Source organism: Rhinolophus hipposideros, assembly GCF_964194185.1.
Source record: "Rhinolophus hipposideros genome assembly, chromosome: 3".
NCBI lineage: Eukaryota > Metazoa > Chordata > Mammalia > Chiroptera > Rhinolophidae > Rhinolophus > Rhinolophus hipposideros.
This window is the reverse complement of record NC_138049.1, coordinates 87,899,219-87,924,985: the sequence shown is the minus strand read 5'-3', so window position 1 is coordinate 87,924,985 and position 25,767 is coordinate 87,899,219. Positions and strand designations below refer to the sequence as shown.

Below are 25,767 nucleotides of genomic sequence, written 5' to 3'. Positions count from 1 at the left end.
CATGAAAGAGCAGACCTATTCTGAGGACAGAGATGCTGATATACTGAGAATGCAAAGTAGAAAATGACAAGAACCAGGCTCCTTGGTTAATAACAGAGACCCTGAAATAACTCAGGAGTTGCCCGATCTTGTAATGCAAGCTAACAGTTTTTACCGTGTTTCCCCAAAAATAAGACCAGGTCTTATACTAAGATTTGCTCCAAAAGACGCATTAGGGCTTATGGTCAGGAGATGTCCTCCTGAAAAATCATGTTAGGGCTGATTTTCCAGTGAGGTCTTATTTTCGAGGAAACACAATACTATTGTTTCAGCCATTTAAAACTGAATTTTTGGTTCCTGGAAAGCTGAAGTGGGGCATCGTCCCCACATACAGATGGAACTAACTTATTCTTTTCCATTGGCTGTACACGAATTTATTCAACCTGTGTCCCCTATGGATGGGCATCCAGGTTATTTCCAGTCCTGACAAGCACGGCTGTAAGGAGCCTCCTTATACACATCTTTGCATAACTGATCAAGGTTAGCTGGAGATTAAATTCTTAGGATTCAATTAGCTGAATCAAAGGGCATGTGCATTTTAGTTTCGGGAGAAGACAAAATTACCCTCCAGAGCGGTTACACCATGTTAGACTCCCCACATTCTCAGTATCGTCACAGATGGTATCACACAGATGACTTCATCTTTGCCAGGTGAACAGATAAAGAGCCTTTTGTTGTGTTCTTTTGTATTTTAAAAACCATGAGGGAAACTGCGCGTCTTTTAAAAGATCTGTGTAAAAGCCTCTTGTGATTTTTCTGTGAATCTTTCTGTGAACCTAAAAAGTTCCTTCTTTACAGATAAGCCATGAAGAGACATCACAGATGACATTAAAATAAGGCAGCACGAAGCTGATGTACTTCCTAAAAGATAATAAAAGATTAAGAGGAGTATAAAAAGTGAATTCCGGTGTACCTATTTACTTGTTGACGTGACACAACATGAAAGGACATTAAACAGCCCTAAAATGATAAAAAGGAAAGGAGTTTTAACCTCCTATTGCAGTAGTACATTTTGGAAGCCAGTTTCAGCGGGAGACTCACAAGAATTAAAGAAAACATACTGGTGATAATGGTGAAATCTGTGGCCTTCTCAGGCTACAAGCTTTACAGCATAATTTGACCTCCAGCTAAAGTAAGCAGAGGATCACAGCTGTGTCTCTGTTGCAAAAGCCAGGGGACATGGCAACATTTCAATAATCATCAAAGGACTTGTCCAAGCCCCTTGTTATCCAGGACAAAGCATTAGTCTTATCACAGAAAATGCTCATGTTTTCTAGAATCTCATCATGCAATATTTACAAGTGGTTACAGTGGCGGTGGGGGTAGGCGGGGAGAGGGAAGGGAAGGAAGGAAGCAAAACCAAAAACCACCTTACCTCGGGGGCCTAGCAATGCCTTGAAATAGGTACTAAGTGATGCATCAAAATTTTCCATTTTAAAACCTGTTAAGAAAAAAAGACATTGATTAATCTCCATTCAAAATGCTTTTTACACAGTATTTTTTCATAAAAGAACAAGAACCAATTCTTTTCAAAGAATATGCTACGGATAAGGTTAAATTCCTCATGTTAAAACAAAAATGTTTTTGAACTCACACAAGTAACTTATGTGCCAGTTCTAATTTGAAAATCAAAAAGACACAATCCCGTGAATTCACTTTATAAATGAAGTGCCAGTCTGAACTTCTTTTCTCAGTTCCATAAAGCTGAAATCTCAGTGGGGAGAAGAGTGGAACTAGATTGAAAGGTGGCAGACAAGATGCCATCCCATCTGGGCAAGAACCAAAGCCTGAACTAAGACAACAAAGAAAGGCAGGAAGAGCTTGTATCAGAGGAAGGAATGCCACAGTGAAAAAGTGGTTTCTTCTGCTTGCTACTTTTATTATTATTTTTAAATACTTCATGCCCACAGTAAAAAAAGCAAGTATTAAAAATGAAAAGAGGCGGTAAAAAAAAATCTCCTCACTTCCTTCCAACCACAATCCCTAAAGCCCCACAGTCAGAAGGAATCTAATGGCAACATTTATTCGGTGTACTTTCCAGAGGTCATGCCAAATGGGTGTCATAACAATTGTTGACTGCAGATGTAGATCATCCATTAGTAGATGATGATGTCAACTTGGCTTATTAAAAATAATAATAAATTAGATCATAATAATCAGAGTGAGAATAAATATTGTTTCATAAATCTTTAATGTTATTGTGTCACATTTGTAAGTATGATGTACTCAGCTGTGACGGAAAATATATTCTTACTGGGGGGGGGGTGGTCACAGTAAAAAAAAAAGTTAGAAAAACACTGTTATACTGAGAAGTGAGCCCTCCCTCCATGTTGTTGTCAATAGGTTCTTGGAACTATGGCAAACCGACTTAGAAATGAAACCAAGTTTACCAAGGGCTCACTGATACAAACAAGAGTTAAGTTCCCACGGCATCTTATCAACGTTGTAACAAAAAGACATTATTTGAGGACATGCTGTTTATTACTTGTTTTCACGTAATAAGATATCTTGGGGACAGTATCATATCAACAGTTAGGATCTACTTCCATCTTCTAAGATTTTATAAATCCCTACGTTTCCCCCTACTTAAGACTTACATTTACAAGGTAGCATCTTTTCATATGTGTATTGACTAGATTTTCTATATTAACATTAGGAGGCATATTTTTTCACCTTTCCTGGTCAATACTGTTACAGAAATAACCACACATATTTTACCTTCCAAGAGCAAAGGCAAAAATCAGTTTTATTAACTAAGCTGTTAATCTTTTTTTTTTTTTTCCAAAAAATTTTTTTTACAAGTTTCAGGTGTACAAAACAACAGACTTATTAGACAGACATTTACATCCCTCACAAAGTCATAACAAGCTGTTAATCATTTAATGCTACTTCTCTTCCTTGGCTCGCCACACGGACACGTATGTTTTCTTTGGGTAATTTCATGGATAAACTACTTTATCTGTGAAATTACCTAATGGGCTGTAATAGTTAGAACTGAGTCAACGCAGCACAGCTGAGCTGTGAGACGGAGCGAGCTAGAGCCATCAATGACACTGGAAATAGCAGCTACCAGGGTTCTGTCCAGCCCTGGAGGGGACTCGGGGAAGGGACTCACTCCCTCAACCCATGGCTGGAAAGCAAGAAGCCACCGGCTGCCACACATCCAAGTGCCACCAGTTAGGTATGTCACCTTTGTCCCTCAAGTTACACAACCATGCCACTAGGTCACTTCTGGAATTCAAAAATGAAAAAACAGCTTTTTAACAGAGTTTTCCTAAGACCATTTTTGTCCTGAGCCCTTTTCCTAACCTCAGACTGAAACTCTTCAGGAGACAGAAATACTAGAAAATCTTGAGGAGAGTTGGCTTAGCTTTCCATTTCCTCCACAGAAGTGTTCTTCAAAAGGATTCCATCCTTAAATAAGAAAGGTATCTATTAAAGGCAATTAGAAGTCCTACGGTTAAAAAATAGTTTAACTGTATCTAGTTTTTCATCATCTATTGAAAATCATCTAGAAAACGCAAGTAGTAGGAGACAACCATCGTGTTTTTATGAACTCCAAATCACTCTAACACAACGGAACCTCATCTGCGATGGGTGGTAGGCCATATATACAGAGGGCACGGGATCGCAAGCGGCCCGGTCAATAGCAAATGAAGACACGGCTCAAGGAGAAAGAAGGTCATCAATCCCAAGACTACTGGAAGACTTACTACTGACAGGCAAGCTGTCCACTCAGGATACATTTACCTTCTTCCAAGACATTTTAACTCTGAACCCTGCTACTGCTTGATGGGCATATAGCTTCCCAATGGGTCTAATAATCAAGCAGGAGGCACAAAGGAGCTGAGCGCTGATATGGAGGCATAACAGGCTGGCAGGTGATTCAGCCATTCAACGCTGGGCTCTTTATTAGAAAACCTGGGTTTGAAACCTATTTTTACCACTTGCTAGCAATGTGACTTTGGACAAGTTATTTAACCTCCTAGCTGCGAAATGGGGGAAATGGTAATTGCCTCTAAGGTTAAGAAGGTCACATGACTTCACATACATTAAGGTCCTTAGGGCAGTGCCTGGCATGAAATAAGCCCTCAGTAAATGTCTCCTAGGGTGTATTTGCCACAGGTTCAACCCCATAATGAATGCTGCCAACCATGTGTGGCCACAGGGGCACAGCTGGCATTCTGTCCCTGGACCCATCTACTAAATGCCGTCAGTGAGCTCAGTCGTGGTGACAACCCACCATGTCCCCTTCAAGGCCTAAAGCCCCCAGGGGGATAGCAACAAAGGTGGGGGATAGCACCTCAGGGGACAGGGGCTTGTCAGTATGAGACATTATCCAAACATGAAAGACAAGGCTAAAAATGAAACACTCATTAAATACACCAACAGCCAACAGCTACTGTGTACAAAAGATTGCTGAACTGGAATAAACACAAAGGAGCAAACCTGGAGACCCAGAACAAACTAGACCTTCCCAATGAGGAAAGAAGTCAGATGCTGTAAACCAAACAGAAAATTCAGTTTGTAAACAAGTACATGTCAGAATGACGCATGCTAAAACAAGCTGTATATATACATGCTTAATACCAATCTATAAAAACAATATTCAAATAACAGTATTCGGGGATCCAATGTTAGGAATAACCCTGACCAAAGCAGTACGGGAATCATTATTGTTTTTAAATAAGAGGCCTTTCAGAGAACTGTAACCAGTTTGGGTTTCCATGTAAGGCAGATATAGAAAAGCTGGGAACAAGAGGAAAGAAACGTTGAAGAACGATAGGATGAAGTTGGGGGAGCGGTAAAAACATTAGTGGACATAGGAAAAAAACCAGGCTGAGGAATTGGTACAAATGACCTATTATTACAAGGACAATCAATCCCTGGGACAAAGTTGAACTTGAGAATCTAGGCTAACATCTTGCAACAGAAAAGCAGCTTGATTCAACACCCGGTAGAAATTCAGTCCAAGTGTCCTGAACAGCAGACGACCAAAGGGTGTGGAATTTAGTGTTTGGAGATACTGAAGAATTCTGTTACAAGCCATCTGTCCTGAGTCTAAACCCAGCTTGAGTAGAGGCCCGGGGAAGCTGGCAGGCACAGGGGCCCTCTTTCCTCTTTCTAACATACAACATTTTCTCTAGAAAAGCACACACACACACAAGAGGTAATTTTGTCAGTAACGGTACACCTGCTCTTAGACTGTATTTCTTCTCAGCTGGAGAATTCTTCTCTTAGGTTTGCAGAACTTTTCATGATCAAACTCAAGAACGTACGAAATAGGCAGCAAAACATTCTCGAAAAAGACATACGTAGAAAACCACCACCATAATTTTCAGAAACCGTTGCTCATTATTCCTGAGATGCCTGCATTGAAAGGGAAGAAGGATGGGCAGAGGCGGCCGATGGGACACAGTCCCCTGATCGATGGAGTCCTCATCCGTGCTAAAGGTTCCCCCCAAATTCTCGCCCTACACACTCACAACATGGACTGTAACCTTCTTATCCAGGGTTGTCATCTTACACACATCACCATGAGACATCTGCGCCAAAGGTTGACTTTCATCATTTACTCCCCACAATGACATGTTGCTGTCTAGTCAGCCACATAGCTAGCGTCCCTGGCTACCATGCATTCATTTTTTCATTCCTACCACAGGCTTACCAAGTGCCTACTATGTGCCAGGCATGGAGGCGCTATGGCCCTGAGGAAACAGAAATTCCAGGCTGGGGTAGAAACACACACACAGAAAATATGTTACAGAAAGTAATTGTTAGCAAGAACAAATAAAGAAGGGTAAACGGGGTGGGATCACAGAGCGAACGGAATTTACTTTGGAGAATGTAGTTAGAGACGGTCTCCCTGAGAAGGTGTCATCGGAGCAGAGACCTGAATGGACAGAGCAGGCCACCTGTCTATCACGAGAAAGGGCATTTCAGGTAGAGGGACAGGTGGGTGCCATGGCCCCGAGGTCAGCACTACGTGGCATGCTGAAGGACCGTGGGCCAGGCCAGGGTAGGGCGAGGCAGCAACTCGGGAGGCCTGCCCTCCTCCACTCCCCGCCGGCGCCCAGACTTCGCTCAGCGGTCGTCCACAGACATCCCTCACAGGGCACAACCTGTAGAGAGCACGTGGCCAACAGGCAGGGGACAGAAGAAGGTGCCAATCCTTAACTGTTCTCACTGCCACCATCCCTCCATCCGCCTGGCTGCGTCCCACCTGCCAGCCCTATGCCCTTTTCCTTCTCATCCCCCTTGCTGAGCTTAGCTACTGTGCCACAGGAGCAGCAGAAAAGGTCTCAGCAAATGAATTCTTCACTGCCACGCTGGGCTGGCCCGCCCCACGGAGTGAACTGGGTACTTGCCGAGCAGCCTGTGGGCCGAGCTATATACGCTTTTGTACTTTTCTAAAGGAATGGGGGAGGCACAGAGCCCTGCAAAACCCTTGCCACTTTGCCTATTGATCTGAATCATGGCAACAGCGTGACCCACTTTGCACAAGATGCCCAACGGCACTGCCAGGGCTGCAGCCTGCCTGCCTGCCACCGTTGCCCACTTTCTACGGTGCACGTGGACCAGTGACATCACTGCTCCATAACCCGAGTCACTCTATGGGCAGCTTGGGTGAGCTGGGCCAAGTGGGAACACAGCTGCTCTGTACAATTGTACTAGCAGGGACCAAGACCAGGCGCTGGGCCCGTGGAAGAGGAGCTTTGGTCCTAAATGCAGCAAAAGAATAAGTCATTCTTTGATCTGGCTGGTTCCCCACATGCAGACAGGAACAGGGAGTGGTCAGCACCTCCCGGGAACCAGATCATGCTGATATCAAGACACGCGTGGCTTCCCCATCCTCTTTAACCAGGAGTCTGTGACACCCACTCAACGTACGGGGCTTCCCAGCATTACAAGTCCTGACAGGGAGTACAAGGATCCCTTAAAAAAACAAATTCCAACTACAACAGTATCCAAAAGCTATTCACTCACTAATTCAAGGGGCACACGCAGAAAATGATGACTATGAAAATGGAATAAGTGTAGAAAACAGAAGCAGGTAAAAAATTAGAATCGATTTTAAAGAATTCCTCTTTTATGCCTATTTTCCAAAAGACTCTATCATAGTTGAAAGCCATTCCCTACTATCAAATTCAGCAGCGTTTCTGGTAACCATGCAAACTGTTATTGTAATGGACTGTAAATATCTCACACTGTAATATCGACACTGTAAATATCTCATGGAGAAATTAGTTGGAGCTGGTCATTCTCTATCACTTAAAAGAGGATGTGCGAGAGAGTTCAGCACACTGTCACCTAAAGTATGATTGTGTAAACGCCAGGAACTTGCCCCGAGACACAGAACTAAGTGTTTTTTTAGCACTGAGGTGAGCCTCAGGCCTGCATTCAGGACAAACATCGGAACTACCACAGCACAAGATAGAGAAGCCTGGAAACACTGACGCAAGCAGAACACAAAAGGGCAAAATCCGAATCCCCCAAAGAGAGCAGTGCTCATGTGGAAAATCCATCTGTCTATTCGTTAGCTCTCTGCAGGAGCAGTGAGCCCAGGTGAATCATCTGCGTGAGGTTAAATAAGCATTAGTGTTCACTTTGATCTAATATCACACGGAGTTTGCTGGAGGCTTGTCTGAAAAAAAGATACAGTAAGCTTTTCAGCAAACCAGTCTCCCACCCCCTTCTATCCGGCTCCCAAAGAGGGACAACAATGTGAGAATTGGAGAATGGGTGGGGGGTGACAACGCAAGAAGGTTGCTGGGGTTAATGAAGGCCGGCATAGTAAGTAAGCTGCTTCCCTAACAGTGCTCAAATGCAAGTTATCTGCCTTCATAAAAATGTAAATGCTAATAATCATTTTGGCCCTTTACACCTGGAGCAAGAGAAAGCCGGACAGCTACTCTGGGATCTTAAGGCAAATCTGTTTTAAAAGATACCAAGATTTAAAAAAAAGGTTATAGTAAAGAAAGTTAATTTCCTAAGCCCACAACTAGGCTATTTGCTGAGTCCAAAGCTTAGCAGGAAAGATCATTAAGGTCCAACCTTGGTTCTTGCTGCTCAGGTGATGGTAGCAGGAAGCAGTGAGCTTGCTTTGAAAGCCCCCTTTCCTATGGAATCAGTCAAATCCCACTTGTTCTTGGTTTAAAAACATGTTTATAGCAGACGTTTACCTACTGTTCAGCAGAACTTCCTCATCACATCCTGTTTTATTTATTTTTTGAACTGTTATGGTTCATCTAAAAATAAGTCAACTGAGCTGGCCTTACAAGCAAAAGGGGTCAGGATGCAATTTCCCTCCGTTTTCTTTGCTCTCTGACCCATTCATCCCTTTTAACAGTCCACTTGTGTTAAGCAGGCGTGGGAACATTCTTCAGATTGGCTGCCAATAACACGAAAAATTAAATGCCACTTTGACTTGGCAGTCACAACACTGCTTCTTGAATTTAAAAAGGTTTTTCTAGTTGGAGAAAATCAGCTCAGGAATGAGAGGAGGAAAATAACCAACCACACCTTCCTCAGAAACGTTAAAATACAAAACATTGTCATACAGACCATGAAGGAAAAGAACATTTAAGTACGAACACGCTTTCAGATATGAAAGTACATTGAGAACGGGATCCCTTTAGAATGCTGGCATTTAAATAAATAACTCCGGATTAAATCTTGGCTGGAGAGAAATTTCCGTGTCACATCAACACTGCTACCATTATTATGACAATCCAGGAATCTATCTATGCTTATTTTTTCCCCTCCACAGAATCCCCATAGTTGCTAACTCCCATTCTAAGGGCATAACAAACTGTTGTTAATACTCTCATAAGAGTCACCTTATCATATATTGTGTAAGTAGGAAAAAACCACAGCCCTATTTGGGGCCTTAGATAAGTAACTGCAAAAGTAGGGCACTGAAACGCACTCCCAGGTCCTGCTCAGGGCTGCCTATGTTTAAAGGAGGCTGAATAACCTCATTCTGGTGCAATGGACATCTGTGGGTGGGAAATTTTAAATGTTACAATACAGGTTTCCCGTGTACAAAAATCAGATCAGACAGGTTAAAAGAGAAGCTCCCACCTCCTGCTCCTTGGTTGCCATCAGTTAATTAAAAAGCATTATTTTAACCATTCCTAGAGAAGGACATTCTTCTAAAGCAGTGAAGCTTTGCTTGTAAAGGAATTATCTCTTGTCCTTCGTCCCTTTCTCCCAGGCCCAGGTCAGATGTAAAAAAGGTTTCCCCATGTAGCTTCACTGCCTGGACAACTCATTTAGCACACAGCAACTTCAACTTCTGTGTGAGTTGGATACTTACGATTTCAAGGTCTTATGGGAACACGCTCTGCACCTCCTGGGGTAAAGCCCAAACTGTTCAAGAGCAAGTACTCCCATTTGTTCTACGTGCACAATGATTATCTGTTGGTGATACTATAAATGGGGCGATACACCTGCGATTATAAAGTAAAAAGGGGGAAAACAGTGTCACGCACTGATACTCATGAGCCCACCATGGCAACTTCCTAAAACATGGACTAACTCCTAGTTACAGAGGCATTTCCTCAGAGGACAGGTGGTGATCTGGAACTCTTAACAACGACGTGTTACTCCTGTCTATTATTACATGATCAGTAAAAGCATTTTACAAGAAACAAATACCAAAACAACAACAACAACAACACACACACACACCCCTCTTAAACATTCAAACAAATGTCTTCCCCACTCAGAGAGAGAGGTGTGTTTTTCTAGTTTTGGAAGGCAATACGTAAATATACATGATCTAAGAATCTCCGGTACAGATCATTGTTTTCAGCAGCAGGAAGAGGGACAGGAAGGTAACCTTAGCACTGTCTTCTAGAGGAATGCTTGTTAACTGCTGAAAAACAGAATGTTCCATCAAAGTTCCATCAAATTCAAAGTTCTTCCCCATTTCTCAGCCAGGAGGAGGAATGGACCCCGACACACCAACTCACTTAACAAGCAAGCATTTGGAGCAGAGTAGAACACTACTCTTGTCGAGTTTTATTACCTTAAAGAGGACCACTTAATTTTCATTTGAAACCAGAACAACAAGAAGCAGTGATGATTTTGCTTGGGTTGAAGCACACTCTTACTTGGAAAAAAACAATGCTGATCCATCCACAGAATGTTCCTGCTGGTGGATGAAGGCCAGGCTGCTGCAGATGGACTTAGAACTCTGCTCTCACAAACAGCTTGCTGACAGTAACTAATTAATCCTCACAAGGCTGCAGTGAGACAAGGTGAAAGATCCATCTAGTGCCGGGATCCGGTCACTCCCATGGCTTTATTTCTATCCTCCCCCATCATTCTCAGAATGACTGCCCTTCACTCTACCAGGCATTTGAAAGGCAGCTGACTCACTAAGTTAACAAATACTTAATGAGTGCCTACTATGTGCCAAGCTGTATACTGCTCATTAGGAAAACGGCAGGGATAGACATGACCACTGCCCTCTAGAAACTTAAAGCAGGAAGCAATATGCAAAGGTACCTGCGGGTCAATCACTTTTGGGTAGCAGTGGTTAGGAGCACATGCTCTGGAGTCAGAGAGCCTGTGTTCATATCCCCTGTAACTTCTGGCAAGTTACTTCACCTTTTCATGCCTTACTTTCCTCATTTGTAAAATAGGTAATTATAGTTAGTACCTTCCTCTTGTGACTACATGAATACAAGCAGAATACTTAGAATAGTGCAAAGCACACAATAAATGCTGCAAACATATTTGTATTACCATCATTACAAACACGTGCCATTGACCAACTTCAATGTCAATGTTTATGAACGAATTCTGTAAAGGCGTAAATCAGAATTCACTGAAAATCCACGGGCAATGACACTTGCCCACATCCGTACCTCACAGTTCTGTTATTCTCTCCTTGGGATGGAATCCCATCATGACAGTTATGAATCCAAGGATTTTTAAGAGTCTCGGGAAAAATTCCTCTAGAATGTTAAGGGGATGCTAGCCATTGACTTCCTTGTGAGTAGAAAGATCAGTGCTCATACCATCCTTAGGACGGAGTGAAAGTCAGTCCACATCTCATATGCCGCAACTAGCATATAGTAGATGCCCAATGAATGTATCCATTTACTACAACTAGAGAGGTGGCTGAGTTGCCAACGGTCACAGAGCTTGGATGGAGACACAGTCTGAACCCAGGTTTCCTACCCTATGACCCACTGCTCTTAAAATACCCCATATGGCCTTTTTTAAAATTATTATTTTAGTTTCAGGTGCACAAGACAAAGTAATACTTAGATGTTTATCATTTATATCCTTCACACTGTGTGAACCCCCCACCCCCATCCACTACCCCTCTGACATCGCACACAGCCATTACATTTCCACTGTCTCTATTCCTAATGCTGTACTCCGCTTCTTGTAAGTACATACATACATATATATATATACATATATATGTATATAATTGTAGTTGACATTCATTATTGTTCAGCTTCAGCTTCAGGTGTACAGTGCAGTGATCAGGCATCTACATCATCCCTAAGGTGGTCTCCCTAATGAGACAAGTGTCCATCGGATACCCTACAAAATCTTTACAACGTTATTGATTACATTCCCCAAATTAATTTTCAAAACCCTGTCCCACATGGCCTTTCAAGGGAGCATCTTCACGTGGTCATTGTTAAGAAGACAGTGACAATATTAATAGTATTTGAATTCATACAGATTTAACCATAGGAATAAGAAACAGAATTAACTTACTTTTAAATAACACTATCAAGGTAAACAAACAAACAAAAAAACAGAACAAAAGCCAGTTGCATTTACCTATGACGCTTGGTTACAGAGGCCTTAGAAATCTCTGTAATTCAGACCTATGGGAAGATGGTAGGAAAAGGGTGGCAGTTCTCCTCGGCCTCTCATATGCTCATCACTTCCACTGTATCTCAATCAGTGATAAAATTATAGGCTTATTTTTTGGCTTATTTTTTAAGTATTATGATCGGTTATACTATAATTATCTGTTCACTTGTTTACGACCCCATTAAGCTCTAAACTCTTCTATGGCAAAATCTCTGATGTTCCCATTTGTATTTCCAGAGAGGCTGGATCCATGCCTGACAGATGGCTAATTATTACATGGTTGAAACCATGAATAAATGAGTGAATGAATGAACGCCTTCATGCCTTTTAGAGTTTCCTATCAATGGGTTCTCAAATGTGCCTACATCTCAAAATCACCGAGGAGGAGCTTAAAAAAAATGATTTCTGGGACCCACTCCTAGAAATTCTGATTCAACTGTCTAGAGCCTGAGAAATTGGTCCTTTTGAAAAGTTCCTTAGGTAATTCTGATGAGCAGCCCTTTTGGGGAACCAATGCTATGTACATAAATTGGACTTTTGGACTCGAATTAAAATCCCCCGCCGCTCTTGAAGTTTTGTCAGTATCCATATGTTGACAGTACTGCACTTACAAAGTCTAGACTGGGCCAGTGGTGGAGGATATATTTCATTCCTACAAATCCAGTTACAATTCCCTGTTCGCTCTAACTCCACCATCCTTTCCTTTTAAACCATCTCTCAAGCTGAAATAAAACCCCATTAAGTTAGAGATCAGTTCTCTCACCAGGTATCAAACACCATGTTACATAGTACCCATCACATATAACCAGCATGCAATAAGTAGTGTAGGCTCTTTCTCCGTTCCAGAATGTTGTCGTAAAGAATACCACTGTCAGTAGGAGAGACCCCTTAACCTGTCACTTCCTGAGCTGGGTGTCAGTGGTGGCCAAGTTTGTAAAGCTCAGTGAGGGCAGGGAACATATCTATGTTGCTTCCTGTAATCCCCAGCAGCACAAAGAAGAAAACTATGAACTACTTATTGAATCATATTGAACTGGGGCAGTGTGGGGTCTCGCCGAGTGGCTGCCTTCACAGCCATGGCACACACTTGGCCACAGCCAATCGTATATACTCCCTGGAAGGAGACAAGGGGAGCAATGGGAAGAATCTGTACAATGGCTGAGAGGTGGACTCTGGCTTGGGTCCCATTTTCATCTGTCCTAAACCGAGTCACTTCCTGTTAGCTTCACAACCTGGAGGAGACGATCAAGGTTTCGAGTCAATGTGGTATCGGTGGACGGCAGCCTCTAATAAGATGGTCCCCAAGGATCCTTTCCTGCCCTGAACCAGGGTTGTGTGTGCAACCACCAGAACACAGCGGAAGGGATGTTATGTCACTTCTGGGATTAGGTTATAAGAGACGTTGTGACTTTCATCTCGGTCAGGCAGTGTGACTGTGTCTCTCAGACCACTAGCTCTGGAGGCAGCCAGCTGCCATGTTTGTGAGCAGTCCAACGGGGAGGCCAATGTGGAAAGAAACGGAGGCCCATGACCACCTGAGTGAGCCTGGAAGGAGATCCTTTGGGCCCAGTCAGCTTCAGGTAACTGCAGCTACAACTGCGACCTCAGGAAAGACCCTGAGCCAGAAAGAAGCATCCAGCTAAGCCTCCCCGGAGTCCCTGACACTGTGACTATGTGAGATAACGTTTGTTCTTTCCAAGAAGCTTTAAAGCTGTTGCGTTCATTGGTTACTCAGCCATAGACAAAAGGCTTAGCAACTAAGGAGATCGGTGGGGTTGGGGAAAGCGGTTCTTAAAAGTCAACTCTCAGGATGTGGAGTACAGCATAGGGAACAGTCAGTGGAACTGTAACAGCTATGTACGATGTCGGAGGGCTAGTAGATTGGGGGAGGGCGGTTATCACTTTGTGAGGAGTGTAAATGTCTATTACATTGTTTTGTACACCTGAAACTAATTAAAAAAAATAAAAATAAGAGTATATATATAAAAAAAAAGAAAAACAAAAGTCAACTCTCCTCCTTGCTTTCCTTTTGGTTACTACACCTAAGCCAGGCACCAATTAGAAGCATGGCCATAAAAAATAAATGTCCACCCTTGATTTCATTGGAACTGGGAAGGAAATGAAAAGGCTTGTTATCTCAAGTACAGAATTTGGTTATGAAAAAAATACAACACTTTTATTACTAGGCTGAAGCATAAAAGACAAGAGAGGTAATATTTATCGATTGCATACCTAGCTTTTCAAAGACTGAGTAAGAAATTACCCTCATTTTAATAGATGAGGAAACTAAAATTCAGAGACTTTAAGTAATTTGGTCAGACAACAAACAAGTAGAGCCATTTAGTTAACTATGTTTTTATGTCTTGGGGTGGTCAGCCGTCCAGGTTTATTGGAACTCAGGGATTTCCTGGGATACAACAATCAAGAGGGAAAAAAAAATCAGGAAAGTCCTGGGGACATTGGTTTACCCTATTATGTCCAAATATTGTGCACTTTAAAGCTATCACTTTGGCAGCTTATAAACTGCAACAAATTTTGAAATGTCACCTATGAAACTGAAAACCACAAGCCTTTCTAATCTTCACCTTGCAGTATACAAGGAAAACTTTAACAGTTGCTATTCTTATGATACAAACTACTATGGAAATTTCTGTGTTAAGAGTTTCTATAAACTTCTGTTTCAAAACAGCTCTGGAGTCCACAAACCACTGACAGTGGCCCAAAGTGGGAGGGGGGGGCTCCTCACAGAACTGCACACCAAGTCACGTGCTCTGACAGGAGGGGCGGGCAGGTTCCCAATTTCCTTTTCTTCTGCAGAAGCCCAGAGACAGCCACAGCTACCACCACTGGGACCTTCAACATGAGCAATGCACGAGTGGTTTTCATACCTGGTAGGTCATAAGTACACTAACTACCAAGTTAGTGCAGCCCCAACAGCTCTGGCCCTTTTTCTTTTAAAAAGATCCACATGACACCCACCAGAATGGCTATAATCTAAGGACAGACAATAACAAATGTTGGCAAGGATATGGAGATATTGGAAGAGTCATACACTGCTGGGGGGATTGTCAAATGGTACATGTGCTGTGGAAAATAGTTTGGAGGGTCCTCAAAAGGTGAAACACACAGCTACCATATGACCTAGGAACAATTCTACTCCTAGGTATATACCCAAGAGAAATGAAAACGTATGTCTGCGTAAAAACCTGCCACAAATATTCACAGCAGCATTATTTATAGCCAAAAAGGAGAAACAGCCCAAATGTCCACCAATGAATGAATAAATAAAATGCAGCACACCCATAATATGGAATGTTATTCGGCCATAAAAAACAATACAGTACCGATACATGCTACAACATAGATGGACCTTGAAAACACTATGCTAAGTAAAAGAAGCCAGTTACACAAAAACACATATTGTATGAGTCCATTTATATGAAATGTCTATAATAGGCAAATCCACAGCAATAGAAAGTACACTAGTGGTTGCCACGGTGTGGTGGGAGGAGGGATGGGAAGTAACTGCTGATGTGTATGGAATTTTTGAGGTAATGAAAACGCTCTGGAATTAGATTCACTTAAAAAAAATTAGAAATAAACTTTAAGGGCCGGCCCTGTGGCTCCGGCGTTTAGAGCTCCGTGCTCCTAACTCCGAAGGCTGCCGGTTCGATTCCCACATGGGCCAGTGGGCTCTCAACCACAAGGTTGCCAGTTCAATTCCTCGAGTCCCACAAGGGATGGTGGGCTGTGCCCCCTGCAACTAAGATTGAACACGGCACCTTGAGCTGAGCTGCCGCTGAGCTCCCGGATGGCTCAGTTGGTTGGAGCACGTCCTCTCAATCACAAGGTTGCTGGTTCGACTCCCCCAAGGGATGGTGGGCTGCGTGCCCTGCAACTAGCAATGGCAACTGGACCTGGAGCTGAGCTGCGCCCTCCATAACTAAGATGGAAAGGACAACTTGAAGCTGAACTAAGATTGAAAGGACAACAACTTGACTTGGGAAAAAAAAAAAAGGCCTGGAAGTACACACCATTCCCCAATAAAGTCCTGTTCTCCTTCCCCAATAAAATCTTTAAAAAATAAAAAAATTAAAAAATATATACTTTAGAAATGGAAACGTACTTAAAAAATAGCTTTGAAATTTTGCATATTCGAGCCCACTTCTAGAAATCCTTATACTAAGGGGGGGGGGGAACAAAATAGACGTGTATTAAGATTTACCTATGAGATTGTCATCAGTGGTATAACAGAAAAATGGGAGGGGGACATCTTTATCCATCTAAAAGTAAACTGTTAAATAAATTAAATATTGTGCCATCATTAAATTGAAGTTGTTGGGCATTTCTTGCAGAGAAATGGAAACATATTCACACAAAAACCTGCACATGAAAGTCCACAGCAGCTTTTATTTGTGCCAGCCTCCAAACTGGAAACAACCAAGATTCTCACCCGGAACATCCTTACCAAGGAACGTTACTCAACGATAAAAAGGAACACCCTGGGGGGCAGCTGGTTAGCTCAGTGGGTTACAGCACCGTGCTCTTAACAACAACGTTGCCGGTTCAATCCCCACATGGGCTTCCACAACTAGATTGAAACAACTACTTGACCTGGAGCTTGAAATAGGATTAAGTTGTCCTGGAAAATCACACTCCAAATAAATGAAGGTTAAAAAAAAAAAAACAAAAAAAAAAAACGAAAAACGAAAAACACACTATTGATACACTTAACAACCTGGATGTGTCTTCAGAGAATTACTGCTGAGTGAAAAAAGCCAATCCATCTATGTAACAGGTTTTAAAAAATAAAATTATACAGAAAGAGAAGAGGTTAGTGGTTGCCAAGGATTAGACATGGTGTGAAGGCAGGAGGAAAGTGGATGTGGCTACAAAAGCGCCACATGTGCTGACAGAAGGTTCTGTATTGTGGATCTTGACTGTAAGGACGTCAGTGCCCTGCTTGTCATACTGAGCTCCGGTTCTGCAGGATGTTACCGTTGGGGAAACTGAGTAAAGGGTACTTAGCATCTCTGTATTATTTCTTACCACTGTGCATGAATCTCAAAATAAAGTTATTTTTAAAAAAAATCTACAAAAGTGAGGAACACACATCCATGAACAAGACTAAACATTTGATTTTTTAAAAAATTCAACTACCACCCTCGCACCCCCAACCCACGGACACATGGTTGTGACTTTTGGGCATCTGTAAAGTGCTTGTAAAGGAAGGTTGGTGCTGGAAAGGAATAGTCTGAACTATGACTCCATTCATGAATCATTAACCCTTCATCAAAATGCTGGTGTTTTCACTTTTTAAATTTTCAGAGCAGTCTAATTAGCTTCCCGGTAAACACTTACTTATCCAGATTACTCAGACGATCGGGAGTACTGTTTTGATCCACTTAATGTTCTTACTCACTTCAGAGGCTCGTGCATCTCACACAGGCCAGCCTTCATAGAATAAGAAAAATCACCAACTGTATCAAATCAAATCTTCGATGATTCAGAGGCATTTTGTGACCTGGAAGGGTTTCAGGGTCAGAATTATGGAAGTCAAATCCTGTTTTCCAGAACTGTGGATGAGTAGGCATAGATAGTTGGGATAAACCTGTAAATCTGTACGCCTCTATGATTTAAGCCATCAGTGCCTGCAATCAGCTATTTCCTTGCTCCTTTCCATTCTCATAAACAGAACGCAGGAAACTTGAAATAGGATTGAGTTGTCATATTCTAGATCGTTTTTGATGATAACAATATGAACAAAAGTTTTCTGCGGGATGAAAAATAAAAATTGTGCTTTCTTCTATCTTTTGGATCATTTCTTGTCAATCGCTGGAAACACACACACAGTGGTGAAGAAGCACTTTTCTAACGTAGCGGAGTCCTATCGTGTGATCCTTCAGTTTCCTGTGGTGAGAGTTCTGTCCGAGTCACACGTGTTCTCTGCAGTGGGCCCCTCGCTGCCTGTCAGGAGGAAGGAGCCGTGTGACTCACGCAGCTCTCCAGGGCACAGTGGACACTTTCCACAAAAGGCTGGGATGACTTCTGTAACCCTCTCTGGAAATTCTCCAGCAAGATAAGATCTCTTCCTCGCAGTGCTTTTCTTCTTTTCACCAAACGCTATTTCCAACAAATATGCCACTGTGTTTCAAAAGCCCCTTGATGACTATTAAAGGTGAAGAAATACTGAGAATCAGGCCCTGAAGTCATTACCTTTTAGTGGGACTGCAAATATTTTAGAAAGTCGTATTAATGTAACTGAATATTCTGACTGGCTAATAAGATTTTCCCTTCGTTTCAGTCCTCCACAAGTACCAATTCAACTCCAAGGTGTCATAAAAGCCATTTTGCTGTAACCAAATGAAGAAAGCAAAGCCGGTGATCAATGAACATGTGAACATGAAGCCAATTAGGAGAGACACAAGCAGATCCCAAAATCAAAACGCAGGACATAGGTAAAGAAAAAACTAGCTATTTGTGTAAAAATTCTTTTCTGGAGAGGTTAATCAGGCGAAAATTTAGGTTGTAAAATGGCATATATCATTGTTTAACGACATGCCTTTACTGAGCACCAAATGTGTTTAAGGCATTATGGCAGCTGGTAGAGACAGAGGACGTGGTCCTTTCCCTTAAGCTCAGACAGCTAGCTGTCATCCAGTTGGAACCCATATTTTTAGCTCGTTTCAAAACACAGAAATTCAGAAGAAATCAACAACAGGTCAACACACACATACATACTCTGAAAGACAAGAACATTTTATTAGGGGAGGGGGATGGATACAAAATGATACATACCATCCTACTTTGATTTGGAAAAGCTATCACACATTTTCCTATGCAGAACCAAATGAAAATTATTACTTGAAAATTAATGTGACTACAGAAGCACTGATATGTTTAAAATGTATTATAGTTTTCTCCAATGATTTTTTCATACACATGAACAATTTTATATATGCCACCAGGATGAAAAGTTGGAAAAGGAGGGGAAAGTGTCTTAGCCAGCTCAGGCTGCTATAACAAAATGCTATAACAGTCAGTACTGGATGGCTTAAACAACAGGTATTTTTCACTGTTCTGGAGACTGGTAGTCCAAGATAAGGTTCCAGCAGATTCAGTGCCTGGTAAAAGCCCTCTTCCTGGTTTGCGGACAGTCACCATTTAGCTGTATTCTCAACCTCAAAAGGAGGGGAGAGGGGGCTCTGGTCTCTCTCCTCCTTGTAAAGACACTAATCCCATCATGGGGGGCATTTTCATAGCCTCACCTAAACCTAATTACCTCCCAAAGCCCTCACCTCCAAATACCATCACACTGGGTGGAGGTTATGGCTTCAACATAGGAATTTGGGGGATACACAAACATTTGGTCCCTACTTCACCAACATCAATTTTCACTTTTCTCTCCTCTCCATCCCATTTAAGAGGCAGTTTCCCATTTAAGAGGTAAAGAGAATGAATCACTGTTTAGAGTCTAGAGAAAATTGCTACTTTTTAAAAACCTAGTCTTTAAGGTGAGTCATTTTCATTCATTCAAGTTATGAAAATACATCATCTCTACTTTACAAAAGGGTTGCACTCCAGATGTTAATTTGTAAACGAGTCATCTGGCCTTTGGAAAATTCTATTTTCAGATCCTATTTTCTATAGAAATTGTTATAATAGTAGTTCTTAACCTTTTGGGGATCCCATACTGACTGTAAAAATTTGATTAAAGTAAAGGAGACCTTTCTCTCTATCCCCAAATGATAAAGAGTTTGGATAAAACTGACATTTAGAATGCCCCAAATCCTAGGGAACCCCCAGTCCCCAAATTAAGGACCCTAGCTACATGTGGTTGATAGATCTCCAGATGAGCCCTAAACTACTTAATTCATAATGAAGAGGTACCTATAAGACCATAGATACTCACTGTTATATGAGAAACTAGAATCTATAGGGCGTATAATTTGGGTTGGACTCCGCTGGGCTTTGACACAACACAGTATTATGGTCTATCGTATGCTACCAAGCCTCTATAGATAGAGGTCAGTTTCCTGACCTATAAAGAAGACATAATGACGCCTACACGTCACAGTGTTGTGACGATTAAATGAGAGTCTATTAAACTTGGCACAAAGTGTAAGCACCTCAATTCATGGCAGCTATTTTTAAAATCATCATCAGAAAATACCATCAAACATACATTTAATCCACTGTGGTAGGTGCTAGAACACAGAAATCCACAAGACAAACCTGCCTCTAGAGACGTCTGAGTCTGGCAAAGGGAGAGAGGAGATAAGTAACAAGAGTGAGGTTCCTTGACACAGTGTGAACAGGGTGATGTGGGGGTTAAAAAAAACCCACACAGTCATGTTTACATAGGGACATCCGGTGGGTCAGGTGCGGCTTCAGACAGTAATGTGGGGGAGAGAATAGTAAAAAATGATGCTGGAGCAGGAGGTAAGGGCTCTAGTGTCTGATTTTAAACAGGGGTGTGGGGTTGGGGGGGTGCGCAGGAGGCTGGCAAGAAGGGGAGATCCAGGTCAGTTAGAAGACGATTGCAATAGACCACAAGAGGGATGGAGGACGCGCTGCGGCCATGGCAGGGGAGGGAATGGGCGAGGCGAGGGAGAGAAGGAAGGTCAAGCTTCTGGCTTCTCAACCACAGCCTAGATGGGGGTGCTATTTGATGAGTCAGGGAGCCCAGGGCAAGCGGGTAGGAAGAAGGGAACAGGGAAAGTTCGACCATCTAGAAATGAACTGCTCGCCTACTAATGTTACTAATCATAGATCAATTATACAGTTTCATAGGTGCCTGTTGAGTTCGGAGGCAGACTATATATTCTGAATTACTGGATTGCAAATTAGTGAAAATTCACTGCACTGACGTATTCTCGGATAGGGAAAAGTTGGGAAGATGTTTGCACTGTACAGTGAGTCGTAAGGTTAAGTCTAAGAAATTCAAGCTTAAAGTAGGACTGAAGTCACATATTTATTTAGGGATTTATATACTCTTGTCCTGAGAGTACAGTAAGCCAGCTATGCTCAAACATGAATTACATACTCGAGAGAGGCTGAATTATTTAGCAAATTGCTACTTCCCTTCACTAAACGGTCTGCTAATGACTGGCCGCTACAAGGAAGATTTCCAAAGTCATTCTCCTATCACATTACTACTTCTCCAAGAGAATCGAATCAGCATTTAGGACATAATCCCGCCGACCATTTCAAATGATTTTTTATTTTCAAGTCCTTTCCTTTGAAGATAATAATGATTATCACAATAACAACTAACCCTCAGTCCACACTATGTGCCGGTAGTTTGTCTGCTATAAATTTACATGGAAAATCTCAGGTACTCCTCTTACCAGCCCTTCCACGTATCCCCCTTTCACAGATAAGCACACTGAGGCAGAGAGCAATGAAGTCATTTCTCCAAGGTGACACCAATGGCAGGCAGAGTGAGTCCAGAGTCTGCTCTTTCAACCACTAAACCTACTATAAAAATAAAAGGGATGCTTATTACAGAAAATCTAGAATGTAGAGAAAAGTTTTTTTGTTTCATTTTAAAGTAAAAACAAAAGCAATCAACCAAGAGTGTGGCAGAATCCATGGTGCCCCTTCTACCATTTACAAGCAGAGTGATCTTGCATAAAATAAGCTCTGAAAGCCTCAGTCTGCTCCTCACTTGGAAAATTTCCTTGAAATGGGAATAACACTTATCTAATTGATGAGACGGACGGTTCATGGAGAGCATTTACCACGAAACTATGGTAATATTATATAATAAACATACAGGTATGGATAGACTATAACCTTTTCCCATTTTCTATGTTTTAAAAAAGCATATATCTGTAATCTAGCATTTCAACATTGTAGCATCACTTTACGAATCTAATTTGAGTTCTGGAACAATGTTTATAAAAATGCTTTAATTATTTCCCCATTATTAGTCATTTAATCTGTTTAAGTTTTTACTGTTCTTAAATAATACTGCAATGAACATCGTTGCACATAAGATGTTAGCTGTATTTTACTTTATTACCTTGGGTGAGATTCCCAGAAACTGGACAATTAGGTCAAAGGTCTTTATACAGACTGCACAATTTCTTTCCAAAACAGTTTTTTATCTGTTAACATTCCCCGCAGCAGGGCCTACACGAACAGCCTATATAACTGTACCCTGGCCAGCACTGGTAATCTCATGAAGGAAAAGAGAAGATGGTGTCACTGATTTAGTCTAATATAAAATGCTCTATGCATATATTAAAATAAATCGTACAGAAATCCCAATGGCTGAATAAACAGACACTGAACATATACATTAAAAATCTGTATAAATAAAGAACTGGCTAACACTTGTAACAGAAAAATGAGTAATAAATTCTGTGCATCCTCCACTTTCTGAAGGATTAACCTGTGAACATGAGCTGGTCTTTATTAACTGGTCACTTATGTTAAGAGTTTTTCTCTCACTCAGGCTACTAGTACAGGTGTCCCCTGCTTTTCTTGTTTTCTTCTTTCTCGTTCCACCACTTCAATCTTAAGACAGACCTTCATAGGTAAGCACCCATTTTCGCTAACCAAAAGCAATCTGAACAGGATTTTGGCTTTTACAAAAAAAGGTGACGTGCAAATAGCGTTTAGGTTTGTTCTACAGTGAAAGGACCACACTCAGCACCCACCAGAGCTCTGAACTGTGTCTGTGAGCATCTGGGCTTTATCTCAATTTATTTTGTGCATCTGTTAGCAAGACGTGTCCTGAGGTATCAGAAAAGACGAAGGGAGCTTGGAAGGGTATCATGCTTAGTGTAAAACTGGACATAATTAAACATTTTCATGGTGGTGAACCAAATTATGACTTTGTATGTGCACTGAATTTGGGGTCTGGGAACCAAATTTTTCCATATAAATTCAATTAATGGTAATTGCTTCTCCACTTTGCACCATCTCGGCTTAGCAAAGGTTTCATAGGAAAGCTCTACTTTCGGATATTAGGGGAAACCTGTGAATGGAATTTTCTGCATTCCACAAAAATTCTCCCTTGTACGAAGGAACTAAGTCTAGTTATCAATTTTTAAAAACTGAGAGAAGCATTACATCTTGCATAAACAACGGTGATCCTTGAGAACAAGTATGAATTTTAAAAAGCAGAATTCAAGCATATAAATATCTAGTTTGTCTAGGGATTTGGACTATTTTTTAAAAACCTGAATCTACAAACCCAGCCACAAAGAAGCCTTGTAAAAAACAACAGTAAATTCGGTTCTATTAAGAGAAGATCATAAAACTAGCTTTAAAAAAAAACAAGTGTTTTCTGAATTTAAGAACTTCAAGAAGACCCTTTCAGTTGGTTTTTTTAACTGTGTACATAACATTTTGCAGGAGATGGGCCATTTTTTGCTAATCAGTAGCTGAGTCAGACAAATTTGGTTTATGTCAATATTACCGTTGATAAAGCATTATAAAACAGCTTGATTTTTCCAGTCCTACGTGGAGGCACTGAGTGAGCAGTTAGGAAAATATTTGACTTGCTCACAGAGAAATTTCATATGCATTTCACAGGACACAAGTGAGAAACTCCAGAGTCCCCTTGCCTGCACTTTTCAGCTCAGTCACCACACCCAGAATAAATAAGTGGCATAGGGCCCAGCAGTTTCAATTCAGAATCAACCAACTCCTTCCTACTGGGGTCATACAAATCCTCATGATGACAAGTGAGTGGCCCACTATCTGAAAATTAAGTCACACCGAAAGGAAAACTTGATCAGCAAAATGTCAGACAGGTACTGGGATAAGCTATCCACGATCTAACAGGATAAAAACGGCATTAACTCTGGCCTATTTTGCTCCAGCAAACAAATCTCGCATCGTTATAGATTGGAACGCTTCACTAAGGAGTTAAGAGGATTTCATTATTAAACCATATTATATTCCCCTTAGAGAGTCCCTGGCTTAAGGTGACTAAATCATTAAAATCAGAAAACGCAACAGTAATCATCATGAGAGCAGCAAAGATTGAACACTTGGTACGTGTTCATACCATACACATCACAAGCATTATTTCATCTTCTCAGTAACCCTGTAAAGGGTTATTTTTCCCCTCACTTTGCAGAGGAAATAAAGGCTCAGATACTAGAAATTACTGCCCGCGATCAGTGAGCCTGCATTTGGTTTATGGGATTCAAACCCTGGTTGCCTGTCCTCACAACCTGAGCCTCTTGCTGTGAAATTACACTAAGTTGAACTTTGTCCACTGGGAAACTACAAACGTGCATCAAACTAGCAACCTACAAATACCTACAGCACAGTACTGGGTCCCAAGCAATAGTCTCAGGTTTTATGAGGAACGGTTTATGACCAAGGGCCTAACACCGGGATAATGGCGTACAAAACACCGGGTTAGCGAGCCAATGGTTACGTGACACACACTTGATTTTGGTTTTTCTTCCCCATTCAAAGGAATCATTAGATAGACTTTGGTGTCCTGCAGGCAGCACAACCGAGGCCATGTAATTCTCAGGTAGCAGGCCTGCTCAGAAACTGACATAAAAGCAAATAATAGTGATTACTTGATTTCATTGAGGCTGTGACTGAAAAAACTCTCCAGTGGAAACTTCTGGGGAGAGTGTACACGATATGGAATGAGACATGAGTCCACCCTGTTTAGCACTGGTCAGTTTCCAGAGCCAAGATGAGTAACGAGTTTTTCCCATATCCCTTTAAACTATGGATATGCAGCAAAGAACAAAATCAGTTCCAGATTCTCTATTTCTAGCTATTAAGTGTGTACATTTATATAATGAAAAATACACCTTTTTTAAAACATAGTTTCTAGAATATAGACATAGAATATATTGAGTGACAAGATTTTTTTTTAATGGGCCTCTGGCAATGAGTTGGGGTAACTATCTAGTCTTAGATCAAAACAAAAAGCTGAGGACAGTTATCATAAAAAACAAGAATTTCTCTATCTCCAAAGAGGATCGCAAAGAAGCATTAGCTTGAGGTTTGACTGAAGGAAGAACTTTCAGAAATATGCAAATACTAGAAAAGGCCTGTGGGGATATTGCATAGATAAGCCCCCCACCTCTCTTCAGTGACTGGAAGAACAGATTAACCTGAGACCAAGGCCTTTTTTTGGACACTGATAACCCTATTCCACGTAGCCTGAAAAAAGGTGCAAGAGCACTGTGTTAAAGGTCACCACCACCCGGTCTCCTGACTTTGCTCCACCCTCTAGGCCTACTTTCTAATGTGAACAGTCAGTTCACAACTTAGGCTCCCACATGCCACAGACTGCTGACCACCTTCTCATGTGTTTAGATGCCCTTCTCATGTTTTTAATATATGGAAAGATACAGCAAAGCAGACTCATTTCGGGATTATCCTTTGATCGAAAACAAAATTCTGGGTTAAGATACCCATTCCTGTGTCATAAGCCAAAGTATGATACTTATATCCAAATGCTGTTTTTTTTAAGTGCCCGTATCTTATCTGTCATTTATGGGAAATTGTGACAATCATGAGCCATCTGTAGATACTTATGTGTGCCAACTATTTACAAGCACTCTTCTGGATGCAGTGGACCTGAGAGTCTTATAAGGTCCAATATAACTGGAACCACATATACATAATGTGGATGAAAAAGGGGTTGCACGGAAAGTAACCTCACAGGGTGACCTAATCATAAATTCCTAACTGGGCAGGTCATGGAGGGTAGTCATGCCCCAGGCATACAACTTCTTTAGTAAAAGGTTTATATTTGCCTAAACAAGCTCTGTCCATTGTTTCTCTGCATCTAGGTTAACACACCTTTGAAATAAGCACCCTCAAGAGAGCACATAATCTTGTTAACTATCCTATAATTCAATCTGCGACGCTGCGACGTGCTTT

General features: G+C 41.5%; 1 protein-coding gene across 4 annotated transcripts in view; it reads right to left on the bottom strand.

Moving 5' to 3' along the window:
* The window catches only part of ELOVL5 (ELOVL fatty acid elongase 5), a 73,599-nt gene that overhangs the window by 25,119 nt on the left and 22,713 nt on the right, over window positions 1-25,767 (bottom strand). For 2 of the 4 annotated variants that reach the window (XM_081044674.1, XM_081044675.1), the window contains exon 2: window positions 1,415-1,480. In XM_081044674.1, coding sequence (XP_080900800.1) covers window positions 1,415-1,472 — 58 coding nt within the window. In that variant the 5' untranslated portion in view covers window positions 1,473-1,480. Of the gene's footprint in view, window positions 1-1,414; window positions 1,481-8,094; window positions 8,235-9,358; window positions 9,492-10,072; window positions 10,185-25,767 lie in introns of those variants that run through there. The other 2 variants (XM_081044676.1, XM_081044677.1) reach the window with 2 other exon arrangements.